This window comes from Microtus oregoni, unplaced genomic scaffold, assembly GCF_018167655.1.
Source record: "Microtus oregoni isolate MIOR12 unplaced genomic scaffold, Mior012 000036F_ref0000092, whole genome shotgun sequence".
Classification (NCBI taxonomy): Eukaryota; Metazoa; Chordata; class Mammalia; order Rodentia; family Cricetidae; genus Microtus; species Microtus oregoni.
The window spans coordinates 21,950,001-21,968,515 of record NW_024543095.1 but is presented as its reverse complement, the minus strand read 5'-3'; the positions used below and the strand labels follow the sequence as shown (position 1 = coordinate 21,968,515).

The following is an 18,515-nucleotide window of genomic DNA, read 5'->3' as shown; positions in this document are numbered from 1 at the left end:
ATATGCGCCTGGATGGTAAATCTGCTTAGTGTTTTAGTTTTTGTCATGGGTTAATGAAAAAGCGCTTCTAAAATCCTTGTATTTACTTAATAATGGGCATCTATTAAATGACAATAAGATAGTTCAGACTGAGAACCTTCCTAGATTCTAAATATGGCTTATTAGCAGAGAATTCCATCATTTATGTAGGAATTCTGGACTTTCATCATCCTATCCTCTAAGGAGAGGAGGGGTATTAGAGTTGAAGTTCTGTCACCTAAAAACCATATATCCAGTCATCTTTGTGATAGTGTACCTACCAGAAAGTCTCATCTTGTTATGAACTTGTTTTGTATGTGTAAACCAAAAGTCGAATTCAATAAAAGGCAACTTGAAGCTAGCGGCTCTCCAGGCACTCTTTGGAACATAACACAAATGTCAGCTTTCTGAATTAAAATGGCAGCATCCATGGACAATAAGATAATTTCTGATGTAGACATTGGATGTCCTCTTGAGTATATGAATAACCTCCAGAGGACAGTCTGAAGACTAAAGGTCAAAAGAAACATGGTACATCTGAAGACCCATGAGAACATGGGACAAATATTGGTCACTGTGCAGACCATTGACGTGGTCAACCATGGTGGTCACTATCGTGTTGGCTGTAGTCGTCAGTTGTACTGTTCATTATAAAATCAGGCATAGCGGTCACTGTAGTTATCACTGAGGTGTTTAGTGATGGTGCTCAGTAAAATATCCAATCATAGTGGTCAGCACTGTGGCCACTGCAGTGGTCAGTTATAGTATTGTAATATCTATATAGATAGTAATGTGATAGTCAGTCATGGTTGTCAGTGTGGTGGTCACTGTGGTGGTCAGTTAGAGTATTCACTGACACAGTCATAGTGGTCAGTGTGGTTGCCATTGATGTGGTCAGTTATAGTATTCACTGTGATGGTCAATCCTTGTGGTCACTGTGGCGGTCATTGAGGTGATCAGTTATAGTGGTCACTGTGGTTGTTAGTTACAGTGCACACTGCTCTGGTCAGTCATAGTGGTCACTGGGATGGTCATTTGCAGTTCTCAATGGAATTATGTGCTTTGGTATGTAGTGAGTTCCCTATTTGGGGGTGATTAGAAGTAGGTGTTGTGTCTCCCCAGAAAAAGTTTGCACATAACAACTGCTAAGCCTGTCGACTTTGTGCGTGAAAGAGTAACTTGTTTCTTTTCCTTTTTCATATTTATCATCCTATTTTTGCTTTCCCTGACACGATATATCGTTGCTCACAGAGCTCCACTGCGATCTTGTCTGCTGTCTTCACCTCTGGCTCAGAAAACAAAACTCCGTCTTTTTTGGTTTAGAACAAGAGTTCCAAGGTCAAATAATTTTCTTCTTTACCCACAAATGTACAATGTATTAATCCAAAGTCATCTATTAAATAATCTATTTTTTCTTCAAAAAGTGAAATGGGGCATGAGAGATGACTCAGCAGTTACTGAGAACCAGGATTTGATTCCCAGCACACACATGGTGGTCCAGGAGACCTGATGCCCTATTCCCTCTTTTATCCTCCATAGACATCAGCACATGCCTGGTGCAGAAACATATACATGCAGGTAAAAACATGTATATGCATATAATAAAAATAAATAGATCTCAAAATTTGGGGCTAAGTTGCATTTTTGTGATTAGACATCAACTCAAAGATTATGTGTTCTATATCATAGATTATTAATTTCTACAAATCAAATTATAAAACCACTTCTATAATTGTTTTTTTTTTGATTATTTAAAAATTTTAAAAACCATTTTCTGTGTGTATATGTGTTGCAAGCATCCATGTCTATATACCATTTGCATGCCTGCCTGGTGCCCATAGAAGCTGGAAGAAGGTACTGAATTGCCTGTAACTATAGATAGAGTTGTTTATGAACCACCGTATTGGTACTTGGAAATCTACCCTGGGTAATTTGGAAGGACAACCATTAATCTTAATACATAAGTCCTCTCTCCAGCTCCTACAATTAGTATTTTATAAATTCTTTTCTTCTCTAGAATTGTATAGGTTACTATTGAATATTTTTTATCTTTGCAATGCTTAGAATATATATATATATATATATATATATATATATATATATATATATCCCTCAGTTGGTCACCAAATATCAAGTGGTGATCCCAAAAACCACACACACAAATGAGTAACACTAATTAGACTCAGTTCATTGTACTTATATATTTGTACACACACACACACACACACTAAAAAGGAAAAACAGAAAAAGAGGCCATGTATTTGTGAAGTGGGGTGGAGGGAGTACAAAGGAAGGATGGTAGAAGGGAGTTGTGGAATGATGTAAATAGTACACACATAAAATTTAAAGAAATTGCTATTAAACATGAAGACTTATTAAGAATGAGATTAGAGGGCTTTTATTTGTTAAATTATAGAGGTTGATGCTCACTGAATATGGTGCAAAACCTAATATTATGCTGTTGTAATACTAAACACTCAATAATGATTTCAAGGAGTAAATGAACATGTGGAAACATTGTGAGTAAAATACTTTATGAAGCTTCAATTCTTTATTACTCTACTCTTTGGTACTTTCCAAGCACGAAGCTCTTTCAGGTTTCAATGATAACATATTTTCTACCTCTCTCCTCAGTATTTCTTTTTCTTGCTTCACTTTCTTTTCTAGTTGCATCATCTAGGATTTGTAGACTAATATTAAATGTGATGGTAGTAGAATTTTTGTTCTGTCCTTAAGTCTATTGGTATATCTTAATAGCTCATAACTGAGAATAAAAGTTGGCTTAAATTTTATTAGAATTTTATTAACTATTTAAAAGTAAAATGCTAATCATTATTAAAAATCTGTGTTGGCAACTTATTAAGTTTATGAAAATTTATTGTTATGCAGATGTAAGATTTACAGTGTGTTAACGTGTTATAGAATTTACTGAACTTTCGTATAATTAAATTATTGATCTCTTGGCCTCTAAAAGTAATAATTTACCCCACCAGAAGGTAAACTTAGCATTAAAATACTTAGGAGTATCCTAAAATTTTTAATCCAGTGCCTAACAGCTAACATGTTGTAGGAACAAATTTGGCAGCAACAGAAGTCCTTTTCAACCCTACAAGATCTACTGCATTTCAGGTTGATAAATATTTATCTGGAATATAGAAAGATTGGCACAATAATGATAGTTGAGGAGCGTTCCAGATTAACTCGAGTGTTTCAACAGAAAGAACTTTCAGGCTATTTTCCAAGCCTCAGGGGATTTGCTTGTTGCTTGCTTCACATTTTGTTGTCAGTGTTTTGAGGAGTGCCAGGATGTTCCTTGGACTCACCAGGCCTTATGCACAACACTCTTTTTGCTTTTACAACTGCTATTTCAAGCAACATACATAAGTCTACACAAAGGTACACAGCGTTGTAATTCAGAAGTTAAGTATTGTTGACTTTATTGTAGATCTTAAATGACCTAATTTTATCAATAAACAAAATTAAATGTAGATAATTTTCAAGAAATGAAGCTTGGGAAATTCTTGCCCCTTTCTCACTCTGTAATTTCCCCACGTTTGTGGTCACAGTGGTTAAGAGCACAGCTGGGGAGGGAAATGTAGATGGGAAAGGCAACTGACTCCTTGCACGTGGCTGCCCAGATGTGTATTTCTCAGGGATGTGGGGTGAGCTCTTTCTGAATAGTTTAGCATGGCTTTTTTTTTTTTTTATGTAGAACAGTGATGAAGAAACAAGTTGGTATTATTGTGTTTAGCAAGAGATACAAACTCTGGTAATCATAGTCCCCAATGCCAAAATACCTAAAGAACCACAGACAAAGTATTTTCAAGTTGGTGTAGTACCAACAGGAATAAGCGTAAAGTGTGCAGGAATAAACAATTCAGTCAAATCCTGATCTATAAGAACATGCCCTTCTAGAAAATATCTTATCTGAGATGTGACTCAGAAAGGTCAGAAGAAATGAAGGCAGGCTGAATCATAAGGAAGTGGCCACACAGAGACTTAAAGGATTCTTAGGGGCAGAGAGTAAGTGCCTTGTACTTTGGAACCCTGTCATTTTTTGAAATATTGGAGATAACTTTATATAGGCCAAAGTATGAGAGTCTATAATCTTACCTGGAAGGGCTAATTTAATCAACTAGAATTCAATATAACACCTCTGAAAACATTATAGGAAACATCAAAAGGGTTTCAGGCTTACATCCACGAAACCCAGTACACACTTGTACATGAAGGGTTTTAAATAAATTTTTTTAAATTTACTTTGTGTGTGTGTGTGTGTGTGTGTGTGTGAGAGAGAGAGAGAGAGAGAGAGAGAGAGAGACAGAGAGACAGAGACAGAGAGACAGAGAGAGATGTTTTTATTCTTGGAAAGCTTTCTTTCAGGCTGTTAAATCTACACTCCATGAACACACACAGAGAGGGAGAGGGAGAGAGAGAGAGAGAGAGAGAGAGAGAGCAAGCAGGCTCAAGCAGAAAATGCCCTGGGGTGACAGGCAGGTTTGGGCTGCCATGTGGGTGCGGAGAACTGAACTGATATCTCTGTAAGAACAGAAAGCATTCTTACATGCTGAGCCATCTCTCCAACCCCACATGAAGTTCTTGGGCCACCCGTCTTTGCAAGCACACCCAGCCCCTGTAGAAAAAAATAACCACATGCAAATTGCACCCTTCATCTCCATCAACTCCGTTGTTTCAGCCACTCACTGAGTGAATTATTACTGTCCACCTCGTTTTAAGCACAGTAGCACTCCTGTTAAGACTTGGCTGTGAGTACACCCTGTACAACTACTCCTACTAAGGAACACGAAAACTCACCCGAGACGGCTAGAGCTGTCCTTGCTTGTTTAAAGCAGTAGAACTTGTCATAATTATATTTAGGGAGCTAGTGCCCTCTGAATATACAAAGAAAGGCAGCTCTTGATCTGAAAGAACTACCTTGAAAATTCTGAGGGGTTAATAGTTGTACAATGCAAGAATATTTTCAAAAAAATTAGAGTGGCAGAATGATGACAGAAGTTCTAAGGGTGGATTTCAAAAAATAAAATAGATGGGACTCTGGTTATCTTGAAGTTATTTCTCATTTCAAAGAAATAAAAGTATTGAAAAGAGTAGTTTGTCGATAAGTTCATTGGTGAAATTGTAACCACACCCTAGGAAGAAATGACACTGGGCTTGTAATGTGCTACAGTCTGAGTGTTGCTATCTTCACAATTCATGTTGAAATCTTAACTTCTACTGTAATGGAATTAAGATGCTGGGCCTTCTTTAAAAGGTCCAAAGGGTGCTTGAGTGTAAGGCACAGTGGGAATCCAGTGTTATTTTACTGAAGCCTTCGTCAAAACCCTACCATGCTGACACACTTCCCAGTTTCTAAATTTGTAAGAAATCAGTCTGTACTGTTTTTAAGTTACCCAAACCATCGTCTTTTGTTCGAGTGGCTTAAATGGACCAAGGTACAAAAGAATATACAGACATTCTTAAATTAAACATTCAAGATTAATGTGTTATTTTTATAAAAATGCAATTTCTTTACCTTTCTGAAGTAACTGCTAAGGCATTAGTGATACCATCAGAGACAATGATAACTATATCAGTAACTATTCTTGTACAGTCCTCTGAATGTATAAGCTTTTCTCACAACTTTATGGCTCACTATACTTTTTCTTTAGCTGAGAAAAATCCCCATGTGATCTCCAGGCTCGGTTACCTGGCATACTCCAGAGTCTTGCTTTACTATATGAAATATGGCCTTCATTTTGTCCTTGTTTGTATTTTTTTCCATTTAGCCTCTACTTGTTTTGTAATATCTTAAAAATTAATATTTTATACATGTGTGGGTGTTTTGTGTGTATGTATGTCTGCATTCCATGCATGCCTGGTGCTGTGTGGGGGGGGGCAGAGTTGAGTAGAGTGTTGGATCCCTGGAAATGGAGTTACAGAAGTTCTTAGTCATGTATGGGTACTGAGAATTGAACTTGGGTCCTCTGTAAAGGAAGAACAGCCAGTGTTCTTAACTGCTGAGTCATTTCTCCACCCTCTTTACCTGGTTTTGTTGTGCTCTTCTTCTGTCCTAACAGTGGAATCGTCATTGCATGTTGGGGATTCCCCAACTGTGTAGCAAAGCTTGCTTCTTACTGTAAATTTAAACACCAGTTGTTCTCTTATCTGTTGCTGTGGCTCACACAAGGCCCAAACTTGCTGCTGTCAGCCACTGGCTCCGGCTCTGTCTTACTCTGGCAGTCTGTGATGTGAAGTTGCTGAGTGTCATTGTTAAGCCATTGTTTAGTGGCTAGCATTGTATTAAAGTAATTTAGTATGGTTTCTTAACAAATTGCTATTAATTATTGAATTGGTTAAAAATATCTTTCTGGAATCTTAACCCCATTAATTACTTACAAATGCTCTCAGTAACCAGCAAGGGCTGTGTGGAACTTCAGGAACCTATGTATGAGTAGTTGCCACAGTCACAGACGACAGTACAGCCATATAGAGTCCCTTAGCATTTAATGAAACGTGAAATGATAATACACACCATACTTTTTTTTTTATGTAGCAGCTCTACAGGTTACTAATAATGCATTTGAGAAACAGAGTCAACTCAGACAACTTTACTGTAGTGGATGCTGGCTGTTTCAGAGAACAACAAAGAAAAACTGCTGAGCTCACAAAATAAGTCACCTGAGTTGTGTCAATTCCAGGTTCCTTTCTACATATTCTTAAGATTTTTGACAGTTCCAAATCATAGCTACAAAAAAACCCCCCAAAAACACAAGCATGCACATCTGAAATAGCCCATGCTTGGATTTGAAGGCACAAATTCCCATGGATGCCTCAGTGAAGAGAGAAGCAAAGGCTTGTAGAAAATTGACTAATTGGAGATTCCCTGGACCCAGGTGTAGCTGATTGATCAAACTGGATGCCTGTTTCTCATTATTTTTTTTTATCATTTTTATTTCACATTACTTGGAAGTATCATTTGGCATCTCTGATTTGAATATTATCTCTGACCAAAAGTTTTGATTTTCCAGTATGAAATGCAAGAGGGAAACTGGCAGAACCAATCTGTAATGTCACATTACACACTGTTCCTGAATACATATTTAAGCATTAGCAGCAGTTGTGGTGATGTGAATATAATACATGGATTTAATACATGACCAGACAGACACACCAAATTCAAATGAACAGAGGATTTTAGTGCTAAGGAGCTCAATGGTGTCCTTCAGTTACTTCTTATTTTCTTCAGGAGATTGGCCATATATATCAGGGATTCAGAGTTTTGGCTTGCAATCATGAGTTAACATTTCAATTTGAGCAGCTTACCTATCTTCTTTGTGTTTGCATGTGTATAGTCTCAGCTGGAGCACACATTGAAGTGTTCACATTCCCTCTTCCCTGTAGTTCGGGCAGCATCCAAGGGTGTAGAACCTGGGGTAATTTGTCATGGTATCTACACACATAGGAGGGCTATTCCTCTGCTCATGGGTTAAATGTCACACTCTTGCAGACTCTCATCAGCTCCTTCTATGCTCCCATATGGAGGCAGGTGGATGGTAGCAGCAGGAGGATCATGGTCTTGATAACTGACTCTGGAATTTCTTGGCTTCTAACTGATTACTTCTATGATTGGTTTTTAAAAAACAAACAAACAAAATCAAATGAGCTTGGTGGGTTTTTTTTCCGACTTCCTTTGAAACATGGTCATGGCACTTCATACCCATAAATACATTTTGTCCTACACTTTCTTCTTCGTAGCCACTTTGATTAAAATGAACACACATCCACATCTTTCTGAGACAGAACCAGTTTATGCTTGCTGTTAACTGTCTCTGACTTTCCTTTTCCAGAGTGGCGCAGTTTGGATAATAACTATATAATCACCCACTCAGTGGTGATGTTTGGCACGGAAGACTAGCATAGGTTCATGGCAAGGGACGGCTGAAGTTAGAACACACGCCTCACCTCCTGAAGAAAGGAAAGCTTAGACAAATTACTTAAAATATTTACTATCAACTTTAGCATCTATGGCAAAGAGTTTATCAATTATAATGGATGAATCCACATTGCCATATTATTCTCTCTTCTGCATTCATTACATCCTTCTATCTTCCCCTTAATCGTCATTTGAGTTTTGTTCCTATTTTTTAATTGGGCAACCTGAACTCTTAGTACTTAACCAACAAGGCAGAAACATCTTCTTCCTGTTTTATGCAAATGCTCCTGAGCTAGGAGATCAAAATGACTTCTCAGAATGCTGATGCTGTGCAGCAAGGTCACGATGACTTTATCTTCTGTGAACTATGAGGGACAGGCATGCTAGGCTTTTCATCCCAGTGATCATTCTGTTTGTGATGGAAGGGTCTTCGGTTTCTCATAATTCACTTATTTTGGTAAAAACTAGACATGGTGACATATGCTTCTTCTTGATTCAGCACTGAGGAAGTGGGGATGGGCTGTCTCTGAGAAACTGGCATCAGAATTCCTGACTGGAGAGGAAATGCCTGAGGGAGGGTGCCATTTGTGTTCCCAGGGCTTGTCAGCAAGTCTTGGTACACAGGAAGCCCATTCCTTTCACCATCTCTGTAGTCAGGGGACAGAGAGGAAAGGAAGGGAGGAATGTTGCATGGACTCGGATTTCTCTCCAGGAGTCTCAGGGGTGACTCTCTTCTGAAAGTTTCTGGTGTGCTGACTGAAATCCCCGACAGCCAGCTTGGGCTGTGCACAGCTGCGCCATGACCCTGCTTCTCCAGCTCCTCAGGGGGAGAATCAGGCTGTGGAGGATTGCCACTTTGCAGAAATGTTTCTACTTCATCTCTGGATTGAATGCCATTCACCTCATGAATCTGACAGTCCAGAAAACTTTCAGGATTGAAACTCACATTCAAATTCTGTAGAGAAATCGAGAAGCATTAGCGGCAATGGAAAGAGGGGCTATTAGATATTTGGTTCTGAAAAATAAAGACATCTAAGAAACTTTCTCATGCAAATGTACTACGCAATGCTAGAAAATGGCCTGCTTGCTCTGCTGCTGGCTCTACATCTGCCTGAGCTGTGATACTTCAGGTTTGAATTGAACCCTGATTGTGTTCCCACTCCCCGTCCCGTGCATCTCAACTTTGTTCCCCAGTATCTTACAAAGAGCCTCACCTATGCAATACATAAAAGACCAAAAGTTGAGTTTTAGTTTTCCCTTGTCTTGAACATTCTTAGACGAAGATATCTTCAGTATGGTGTTTCTCCAGCAGAAGCACTTACCTTTTTTGGTTTCTTACATAGTTGTTCCAGAGTTTTCTTATGATCAGGGAGACTAGGCCATACGATAGGTTTAATCCTAAAAGCAGAGAATATTCATAAGTTAAACAAATGGCAGAGGGAGAAGGTGCACAAATACATCGTTCTCTTTGTTTGAGGGAGATTGTATGAACAGTTTTCTGGTACCGGCTCTGCTACTATAAGGTAGTAACTGCGGACAGATGTCTTGTTTTCTGTGGGCAGTATCACCCACTTGATTATGGTATATTGTGACCATAACACTGCGATTATGGGAGTGAGGTTTGCAGGGAGGTTAATATTAATGTTGACAGGGAGCTAAAACTTGTAACCTAATCTTTTCTATTCAATGTCTATATTGTCATCTTATCCATTCTCATTACTGGATGTAGCTGTTTTGCTTTAATTCTAGTGGGAGTAGGGACTATGCTCTAAGCTGTTCAAGACATTTATTTTATGGTAATTATTTTTCCATTTAGGACACCGTTTGTCCTAAGAATATGTTGAGGGCACCTTCCTAGAACACTGGGTAATTTCATAGCATATGACTCTACCACAGTAGAATACAAAAATCTTGTGAATTTGTGTGCAGGAAGTCATGACATCAAATATACCCCTCGTTAGAATGGGTAATCCCTCCTCTGTCCTCAGGAGGATGTGGGGAAAATATTTGGAAATTCTTATTTGGGAGGCAAGGGACTATAGAGATGGTTCAATAAATAAGCTGCTTGCAATCCAAGCATGAAGACCCAAGTTCAGATACTCAATGATGACATATGGCATGGGGGAGACAGGCAGCCACTCAGATTTACTGACAAGTTAGTCTGACCAAGTCACTGAGTTCCAGGTTTAGTGCAAAAGCCTGCCTCCAAAAACAAAGTGGAAAATTGCTGATTAAAAAAAAAAAATCAGTGTTGGGTGTTGGCTGCCTATTGGTCAGCACACACATGAACACATAAAGAGACAGATAAATAGACAGACAGACAGACAGACAGAAAGACACACACACACACACACACAGAGGGAGGGAGGGAGGGAGAGATAGAGAGAGAGAGAGAGAGAGAGAGAGAGAGAATATTTGGGGAATAATGTTTGCCTTACACATCTAGTTTATATATTTTTGCTTCTTCTGAAATCAACTACATAAAACTGACTGGGATCTAAGAATGGTATGAAATATATTTGACATTGTAATTCTTGAAATGTCACGTTTCCCTTTAAAATTTTCTAGATAAATAAGTGGGACATGAGTCCTCCTTTCTCTGGCTTCACACAATTTCCCTCTTGATTATCAATGAAAATCACCTCTTTTTCCATAGCACACAGGCTAAGATGACCAACAAAACCACAGAGAAAAAACTCAGAATGCTGATACTTGGCAAAACAGGATCCCATCGTCCTGGAATACAAGGAGAGATCATGATTAGCATTCAGTAAGCAAATAATGTGGGGATAGAGATGGTAGATGCTTAGGATGGTTTGAATTTACTTAGTTACACAGTCTTATTGTTTCTTGAATGTTGGGAGCAGTGAGATCCCAGATCCTGAATTTCTTGTAAACAACTTGTTTTCCCCGGATCTGAGTGCCTACAGCTGCTCTGAGCAGGACACCTTCAGGAGTTCCTGGTGGCAGGAGGAGGTGGGTTTGGCTGGGGCGTGGCTTTTTCTATATAATCTGCCCTTGAACACAATAAAGAGAGCATTCCTGGGGCTTTGGTATCAGTGTTAAAAGGTCTGCGTGTCGGTCTGTCTCTGCGTCTGTATTCTCAACCTCCAGCCCCTTGCCTTAAGCTTGTGAACTGGGGTCTAGCACATAGAGCGCAGACTGGGGCCGTGGTGTGCTGCACTTGAAAATAGTTCTTTGGGAGACAGGAAGAGTGGCTCTGATCTGAGTGACCATGGCAAGAGCATCAGTCACTTGAAATGTAAAGATGACATTTCATGATGGTCTATAAACCTGTATCCGACTGCTAATACCCCCAAAATAAATTTAAGTAAGAGTTGAAAAGATTAACGTTCATCCTGAAGCTACAGCAAGTTCCAAAATGGTAGTGTGAAGCTGACAGAGCAGGAATAAACTTCATCCCCCTCAAAGGAGTTCTGTGTGAGGTGCTTTGTGCACTTTCTGAGACATGTTCTCTGGTTTCTCTGGCAACTGGTATTTCCCATACCCCATAACATCTTCAGTAAACTGGGAAAGGATTTTAGTAGATGGGCATTCTGGCCTGGTTACTTGTTATTAACAAAGATATTACAAAGCAAAGAGGGGTCACAGAGATATCAGACATGATCCCCTACAAAGACAGAAATGGTGGTGAGTAAGGAGTTCTTACATATTTCATTAGTAGATTCAGGAGATTCTGAGACAATGGCATCAAAGCAATTTATGTCCATTATCAGGTACAATGGCCCAGCTCCCATTGCTCTTATTCCAGACAAGTGGCAAAGAAAACAGGCAGAACATCCTCCAAAGAAAATGGAAGAGCCCCCCCCCCCATGTCCTGACCTGTGGGTATTTACATCAATCTCCTGCTCACTCATTGCTATACTTTGGTATATGAAGCCTTGTGGAGGGGACAGAGATTCTACAGCCGTTGCTTACCTGGACTCTCAGGCTCTGGCATTTTGAAGGTAGAACTTGGACTCCAGTCACTCCAGAAGCCTTTGAAGTATCTGGTATTGGGGATGGATCGGACTTTGATTTCATACACGGTTTTAGGTCGTAGCTTTCGCTCTAGGATTGTTGTTCTTGTGTTCAATAAATTGACATGCTGGGATGAAAAACAACGGACATTGCTGGATGTCAAAAGACATGTTGCCTAGATCTCTCGACTCACTTTAATACAAACTCTTTCAGTCGTGTTGCCGCTCCCTTGAAGTTCTTTCATATTTCTTAAGTGAAGGAGTTCAACTATGCAAAAGATTTGGCAGCAGAATGAGGGACAGACTCAAAATGATACCAAGAGAGGTCAAACACTGGCTGGTTGGGTCATTAGCTGAATTATCTCCTGCTTTGAAGTGTCTGACTACCTTTAGGCTCACAGCTACCTCTCCCATTCCAGTATCTTCTCTCTCTTTCTGTCTCCTTTCAAGGCAAAACAACAGGTAGTGAACAGTAACCATTTGTATCAACAGACCATCTATTAGCAGTTATATGGAACTAAACACTAATTTTGATGCGACTTACAATTGCATTTATGTTTATTGACACAAATAAACCTACAGGAGAGGGTAGACATTTAATTTCCTTTTTTTTAAAAGCAGAAAATCAGCTGATTGTCTTGGAACAATTTATTCATAATCCCTCTTCCTTCTACTAATGTTGCTTTTCCACTGAATCATCAATTCAGATGATTAATGAGAGAAGGTAGGATGAAGATCACCCAGTTTATGTATGTATGGGGAGTAGGTAGAGAGAGACAGCAGATGGCAAGGACAGGCATGCACATTTGTAAGTGGCATTGAGAGTAATGACGATGACCAGGGCATCGGGCATAAGGAAGCATTCTTTATTCTTGAGAAAGAGAAGCCATCTCTTGAAAATAAAATATCTATGTGACATAGGGAGGACAGGGGTTAAGCTGGTAGGGTTAAGCAAAACCCAACCACCCAATATTCTCTGAATCTCTCCCAGCTCATCTCCTAAATGGATGCTAAGAGCAACAAGATCATCTTAACCTCAACAGACTATGAAGAAGCCGACTAAACATCCAGAAAATGAAGAGCGAATAACAAACTGTTCCTTCTGCTGCAGAATCTTTAGACATTAAAATAAAAACAAGAGACAGACAGAGTCACAATTTTTCCCGATTACCTAATGGACTGTAGACTTTATATAATGAGGATCAGGTTTGTCTGAGCTTGTGTTATCATCTAAATTCTAACCATAAAGATACAGTTGAGCCAGTTAGATAATAAAGAGCCAAGAAAAATGCAGGAGTTATGGGGTCTTAAATGAGTATCATCCCAGGAGCCACTCTGAGTAAAGAAGAAGTTCTGAAGACAAAACATGATGGTGTTTATTTTATAAACATGATCTACATTACCGTCCAGTTATTTTCACCCTTTTCTGGGCGGTAGGCCATGTCGTGCATTAACCGTTTTACATACATCTTGTTTGAGTGAGATGTATTAAAGGTCACCAAAAAGTCGCTTGCTTCTTTTCGATAAACTACTTCTAGGCCAAAAGGGGCTTCAGGTTTAACTGGAAAGAAAAAGAAGGGAAAGTTGTGAGTTGAAAACATCATAAGTACATTTAAGCATTTTCGTATATTTTTTTCATATTAAAATGTATTTACATCATTTCTCTTTATCCTGTCCTCTCTCTAAACTCTTTCATGTGCCCCCTTGCTTTAGTTCAAGGAGGTTTAGTTTAATTCATGACCTCTGTTATATTAATAGTTGATAACTATACTTTTAGAAGTCTTTCTGCTCTAAAGCTCACTCCTAGAGCTTTCTGTGTTAGGATCTGATAGTTCACAAAGCCAAATCTCTTTTTCCTTTATTCACATCCAGACAGCATTGCCAGCCTTCCTGTGGCTGGTGTGGTCTTCTGAGTGTTGTGAATACTTGGAACGGTACCAGTTCTGGTCTTGGCAAACAAATCCTCCCTTGTGTAATTCCCATCTTGGTCCATTTTTATATACCAAGTCTTTTGGTAAAGATGATTGTGTCACACCGTAGGCAGCAATGGTATGTGTGAGAAACAAGCTTAGAGTGTCAGACCACATGTTCATGAATTTGTTTTGGTGGGCGGTGATGATCTTATACACACACACACACACACACACACTTACCATCATAATACTAAATGCTGCTAATGAGCTCCAAATTAAGAGAATTGCAAGGTTACATCTGAGACCTCTGGACCTGATCGCAGATGCCCCTGGCTTTGGCTAACAAATACTAGAATGACCTCCAGACTTTCTCCTTGGTCAGTTTTAGTCAAATTAGCCTATTGTTCCATAATCCTCTGCCTGTTGTTTGCCTGCCTCCTAGAGTTGTTGCTCAGAAACAATATGCCGTATAAGATACATGCCTCAAAGGAGAAAGCTCTAAGCAGCACAGACCTAAAGTATTGAATTTCTAGTAAAAGATCTGGATCATGTTGGATATTCTCCTTTGACCTGAAACTACTTTATTTTATTTTATTTTATTTTATCAATATACCTAAAACAAAGTAAGAAGGCAGGAAGCTGCATCTCCAGCCTTAGAGGCTAGGAGGATGTCTTAATTGAGGTTTCTCTTGCTGTGAAGAGACACCATGATCACAACAACTCTTATAAAAGAAAACATTTCATTGAGTGGGCAGCTTACAGTTTAGAGGTTCAGTCTATTATTAACATGGTGAGGAGCACTGTGGCATACAGGCCAACATGGTTCTGGCTATATCTTGATCAAAAGGCATCAGGAAATGGTCTGTCTCACTGGGAGTAGCTTGAGCCTAAGAGACCTCAGAGCCAACCCCACAGTGACTCACTTCCTCCAGCAAGACCACACCTTCTCCAACAAAGTCACACCTTATAATAGTGCCACTCCCTTTGGGGTCCATTTTCTTTTAAACCACTGCAGGGGACTTGATGAAAGGGAAGAGGGGAAAGTTGTCGGTGGCCAGGGTTCTGGTTTTAAAATTCAATCAGGATTTACTTTAAATTTGTGGAAATGATAATTCAGTGACTGAGATGCCTCCCAAGGAGCCAGGAGAAAATAACCCTATGAAAAATACCCTATCGATAAAACCGGACTCGCTGAACATAGCGGACAATGAGGACTACTGAGAACTTAAGAACAATGGCAATGGGTTTTTGATACTACTGCACGTTCTGGCTTTATGGGAGCCTAGGCAGTTTGGATGCTCACCTTACTAGACCTGGATGGAGGTGGGTGGTCCTTGGACTTCCCACAGGTCAGGGAACCCTGATTGCTCTTTGGGCTGACGAGGGAGAGGGACGCTATCCGGGGAGGGGGATGGAAATGGGAGGCAGTGGCGGGGAGGAGGCAGAAATCTTTAATAAATAAATAAATAAATAAAATAAATAATAAAAAAAGGAAAATACCCTATCACTTTTCATCCTACTTGCTTGGGAGTGCAAGTACTTTCTAGTGCCATGGCAGAGACCCACACCATCCCTTTAATACAGACTTGTCCTACCAGCAGTATAAAAACTCTGGCTCCCCTCACTGCTGCTCACATAAATAGTCTTGTGGAAAAAAAAATTAGTCTTGTGGTCTGCTGTTGGGAGATGCAATGTGGTCCTTGATGAGTACTAGGCCTTTGAGAACTAGAGCCATGGATGGGCAGGTATCTCTAGATCCTGTGCGAGTGGTCTGAGTGCTCCAAAAGCCTGCAGAGGCTTGTGTGCTTGGGTTGACACATGCACAGAGGGCAATAGATTTTCAATTAATCTTGGAGCACTTTCTCAGAGGGTCAAAAATTGTTACCTGTTCTATTCATTCTCCAAGAGACATACCTCTGAAGTATAAATGATGAAACTTTAAATAGGATGCCTCTCTCCCACCTGTGTAACTCTGACAAATATGGAAAATGTATATTTGTTTTTTAAATGATTTGTTAATTTAGTTACGCAAATTTAGACTATTATGTGAAATGGAGGAAAAATTACAAGGCCTTCATGATAAATAAATGCAAAACAGAAAAGCTGCGTGGGAAGATGATAGATGATTCTGCTCCAGTTACATTCCTCATACTGATGTGTGTTTCCTCCAATCTGAACGTGTCATGTCAAACACCCTCTTTCAATCTTCTCAGCATATTTTTCACAGTAGGAAGACATGGGTCAAATTTTTCATTTATTAGAAAGAAGTTAGAAAAGTTGCTGTTGACTATTACAAAGTGTTTGCATGACCTGCCTATTTTTAACATACTGAAAATTAAGACGTGTCTGCAGCTATCCAAACCATGGGGACAATACTTTAATACACAGATTCTTACCTATCATGGATATTTCCATATTTTTGCAAATTAAATTCCTTTTTCCAAGCATCACACATATATTGCTCACACCAATCAGTAGGAATTCGTTTGTCTTTATGAAATATTTATCTTGCGTCTTATTAAGAGTTAGGCAAGTCTTCTGTAAAAGAGCCCCGCTGTAAAAACAAAAAGCCAAAAGTCTTTATTCAGGTAGGAGTATCTGTTATACAATAAAATGACGTATTATACACATTTAGTTGTGTGAATTCTTCTTTCGTGTCTACAAATACATAAGTAGGTGAGCTAATACTGCAAACAAAAATGGAATGAATTAAAATAGGATAGTTTCCTGCTCCATTACTTTTATTATATGCAAATTATCTGAAATAGTAAAAGCTTGCTTGTGGAAATTGGGAGAAAAAAAATCCATGTAGTTTTTGGACTGATAATTGAGAATCAAATGCCTCATTTAAATAATTAAGGAATTGGTGGCTTTGGGGATAAAAAAAATCCGTGCTATAGGAAATAATGGTGCAATTTGTTCATATAGGATTAAAGGAAATGCTAAACTGGTTGAAAAGTTTATATACATAAAACTGCATATATTTAATAAGTAAACTAAGGAGTTTTCACAGGGGTTTTGTGTTTTGTTTTGTTGTAGAAGATAGAAAACTCTTTTATATAGCCTTGACTAGCTTAACACTCATTACAGAGTTCAGGCTGACCTCGAACTCACAGAGATCTGCCTGCCTCTACCTCCATAGTGCTGAAGGCATTTACCACCATGCCCAGTGTCATAGGGACTTTGGCTAATGAAACTCAACAACATATGTCAAAAAATAAAAGTAAATTTGGGTGTGGTGGTTCAACATTTAGGAGATTGAAGTAGAGGAGCGGGGTTGCTTGGATTTGAGTCCAGCCTCACCAAGGATAACTTCTATGGCACTATGGGTACATAAATTATAAATTACCAGTATTTGAAATGTCAGAGGAGACACGATTATATATTATTCAGATATCAAAACAAGAGGTAATCTAACATTTGTGAGGGTTAATATAATAATTTTGTTGGTGTGAAAGTATTTTTAAAATTACAAGTTAGTGAAACTGAGCCACATATAAACTGAGTATCTCAATACAAATCATATTCATATTAACTCATACCTTCACAAATAAAACTATGTACCTAATGGTTACAGGCTGCTGAAATCTATCAAATGTCTAAGAAAGAGACAGTGCCTATACCCAAACGATGCACACACATACGACAAGGACATCTGATAAACTATGTTCATGGCAGCATTATTTGCAATAGCCAGAACCTGGGAATAACTTAGATGACTCTCAATCAAAGAATGGATAAGGAAAATGTGGTACATTTACAAAATGGAGTACTACTCAGTGATAAAAAAACAATGACATCTTGAAATTTGCAGGCAAATGGATGGAACTAGATAATAACATCCCGAGTGAGGTAACCCAAATACAGAAAGACAAACACGGTACGTATTCAATAATAAGTGGATATTAGAAAAAAAGCAAAGGATAACCGGCCTACAGTTCACAGCCTCAGTGAAACTAGGTAAATGGAAAACCCTAAGAGAGACATGCATAGATATCCCTGAGAAGGGGAATTGTACAAGATCTCCTCAGTGAACTGGCACCATGGGAGGAGGGTGGTAGAGGAGTGGGGAGGAGAGAAGGAGAGCGAGAAGGAGAACATGAGGTATAGGGAAGGTTGAGTTGGGTGAAGGACAGAGAGGGAGAACAAGGAAAGAGATACTTTGAGCGAGGGAGCCATTATGGTGTTAGTGAGAAACCAGGCACTAGGGAAATTCTCAGGAATCCACAAGGATGACTCTAGCTAGGAGTCTAAGCAGTAGCAGACAGGGTACCTTAACTGCCCTTCCCCTGTAATCAGATTGATGACTCCTTAATTGTCATCATAGAACCTTCATCCAGTAACTGATGGAAGCAGATGCAGAGATCTACAGCTAAGCACTGGGTTGATCTCCTAGAATCCAGTCATAGAGAGAGGAACAAAATGTTATGTGCAAAGGGACTGAAATCATGATGGGGAAGCCCACAGAAACAGCTGACCTGAGCATGTGAGAGCTCACTGACTCCAGACTGACAGCCGGGGAACCTGCATAAGACTGAACTAGGCCCTCTGCATGTGGGTGACAGTTATGCTGCTTGGGCAGTTTGTGAGGCCATTGGCAATGTCCCTAGTGCATGAACCGGCTCTGTCGAGCCCATTTCCTATGGAGAAAAAAAATTTGGTCAGCCTAGA

At 39.3% G+C, this 18,515-nt stretch overlaps 1 protein-coding gene across 1 annotated transcript in view; it reads right to left on the bottom strand.

Annotated features, from left to right (window-relative positions):
• Positions 1-6,511: 6,511 nt before the first annotated feature.
• Positions 6,512-18,515, bottom strand: part of Il7r (interleukin 7 receptor) — a 24,810-nt gene continuing 12,806 nt past the window's right edge. The window contains exons 3-8 of the mRNA XM_041631252.1: positions 16,241-16,398; positions 13,335-13,492; positions 11,891-12,059; positions 10,594-10,687; positions 9,274-9,349; positions 6,512-8,906 (exon numbers count right to left, since the gene is read on the bottom strand). Coding sequence (XP_041487186.1) covers positions 8,397-8,906; positions 9,274-9,349; positions 10,594-10,687; positions 11,891-12,059; positions 13,335-13,492; positions 16,241-16,398 — 1,165 coding nt within the window. The 3' untranslated portion in view covers positions 6,512-8,396. The remainder of the gene's footprint in view (positions 8,907-9,273; positions 9,350-10,593; positions 10,688-11,890; positions 12,060-13,334; positions 13,493-16,240; positions 16,399-18,515) is intronic.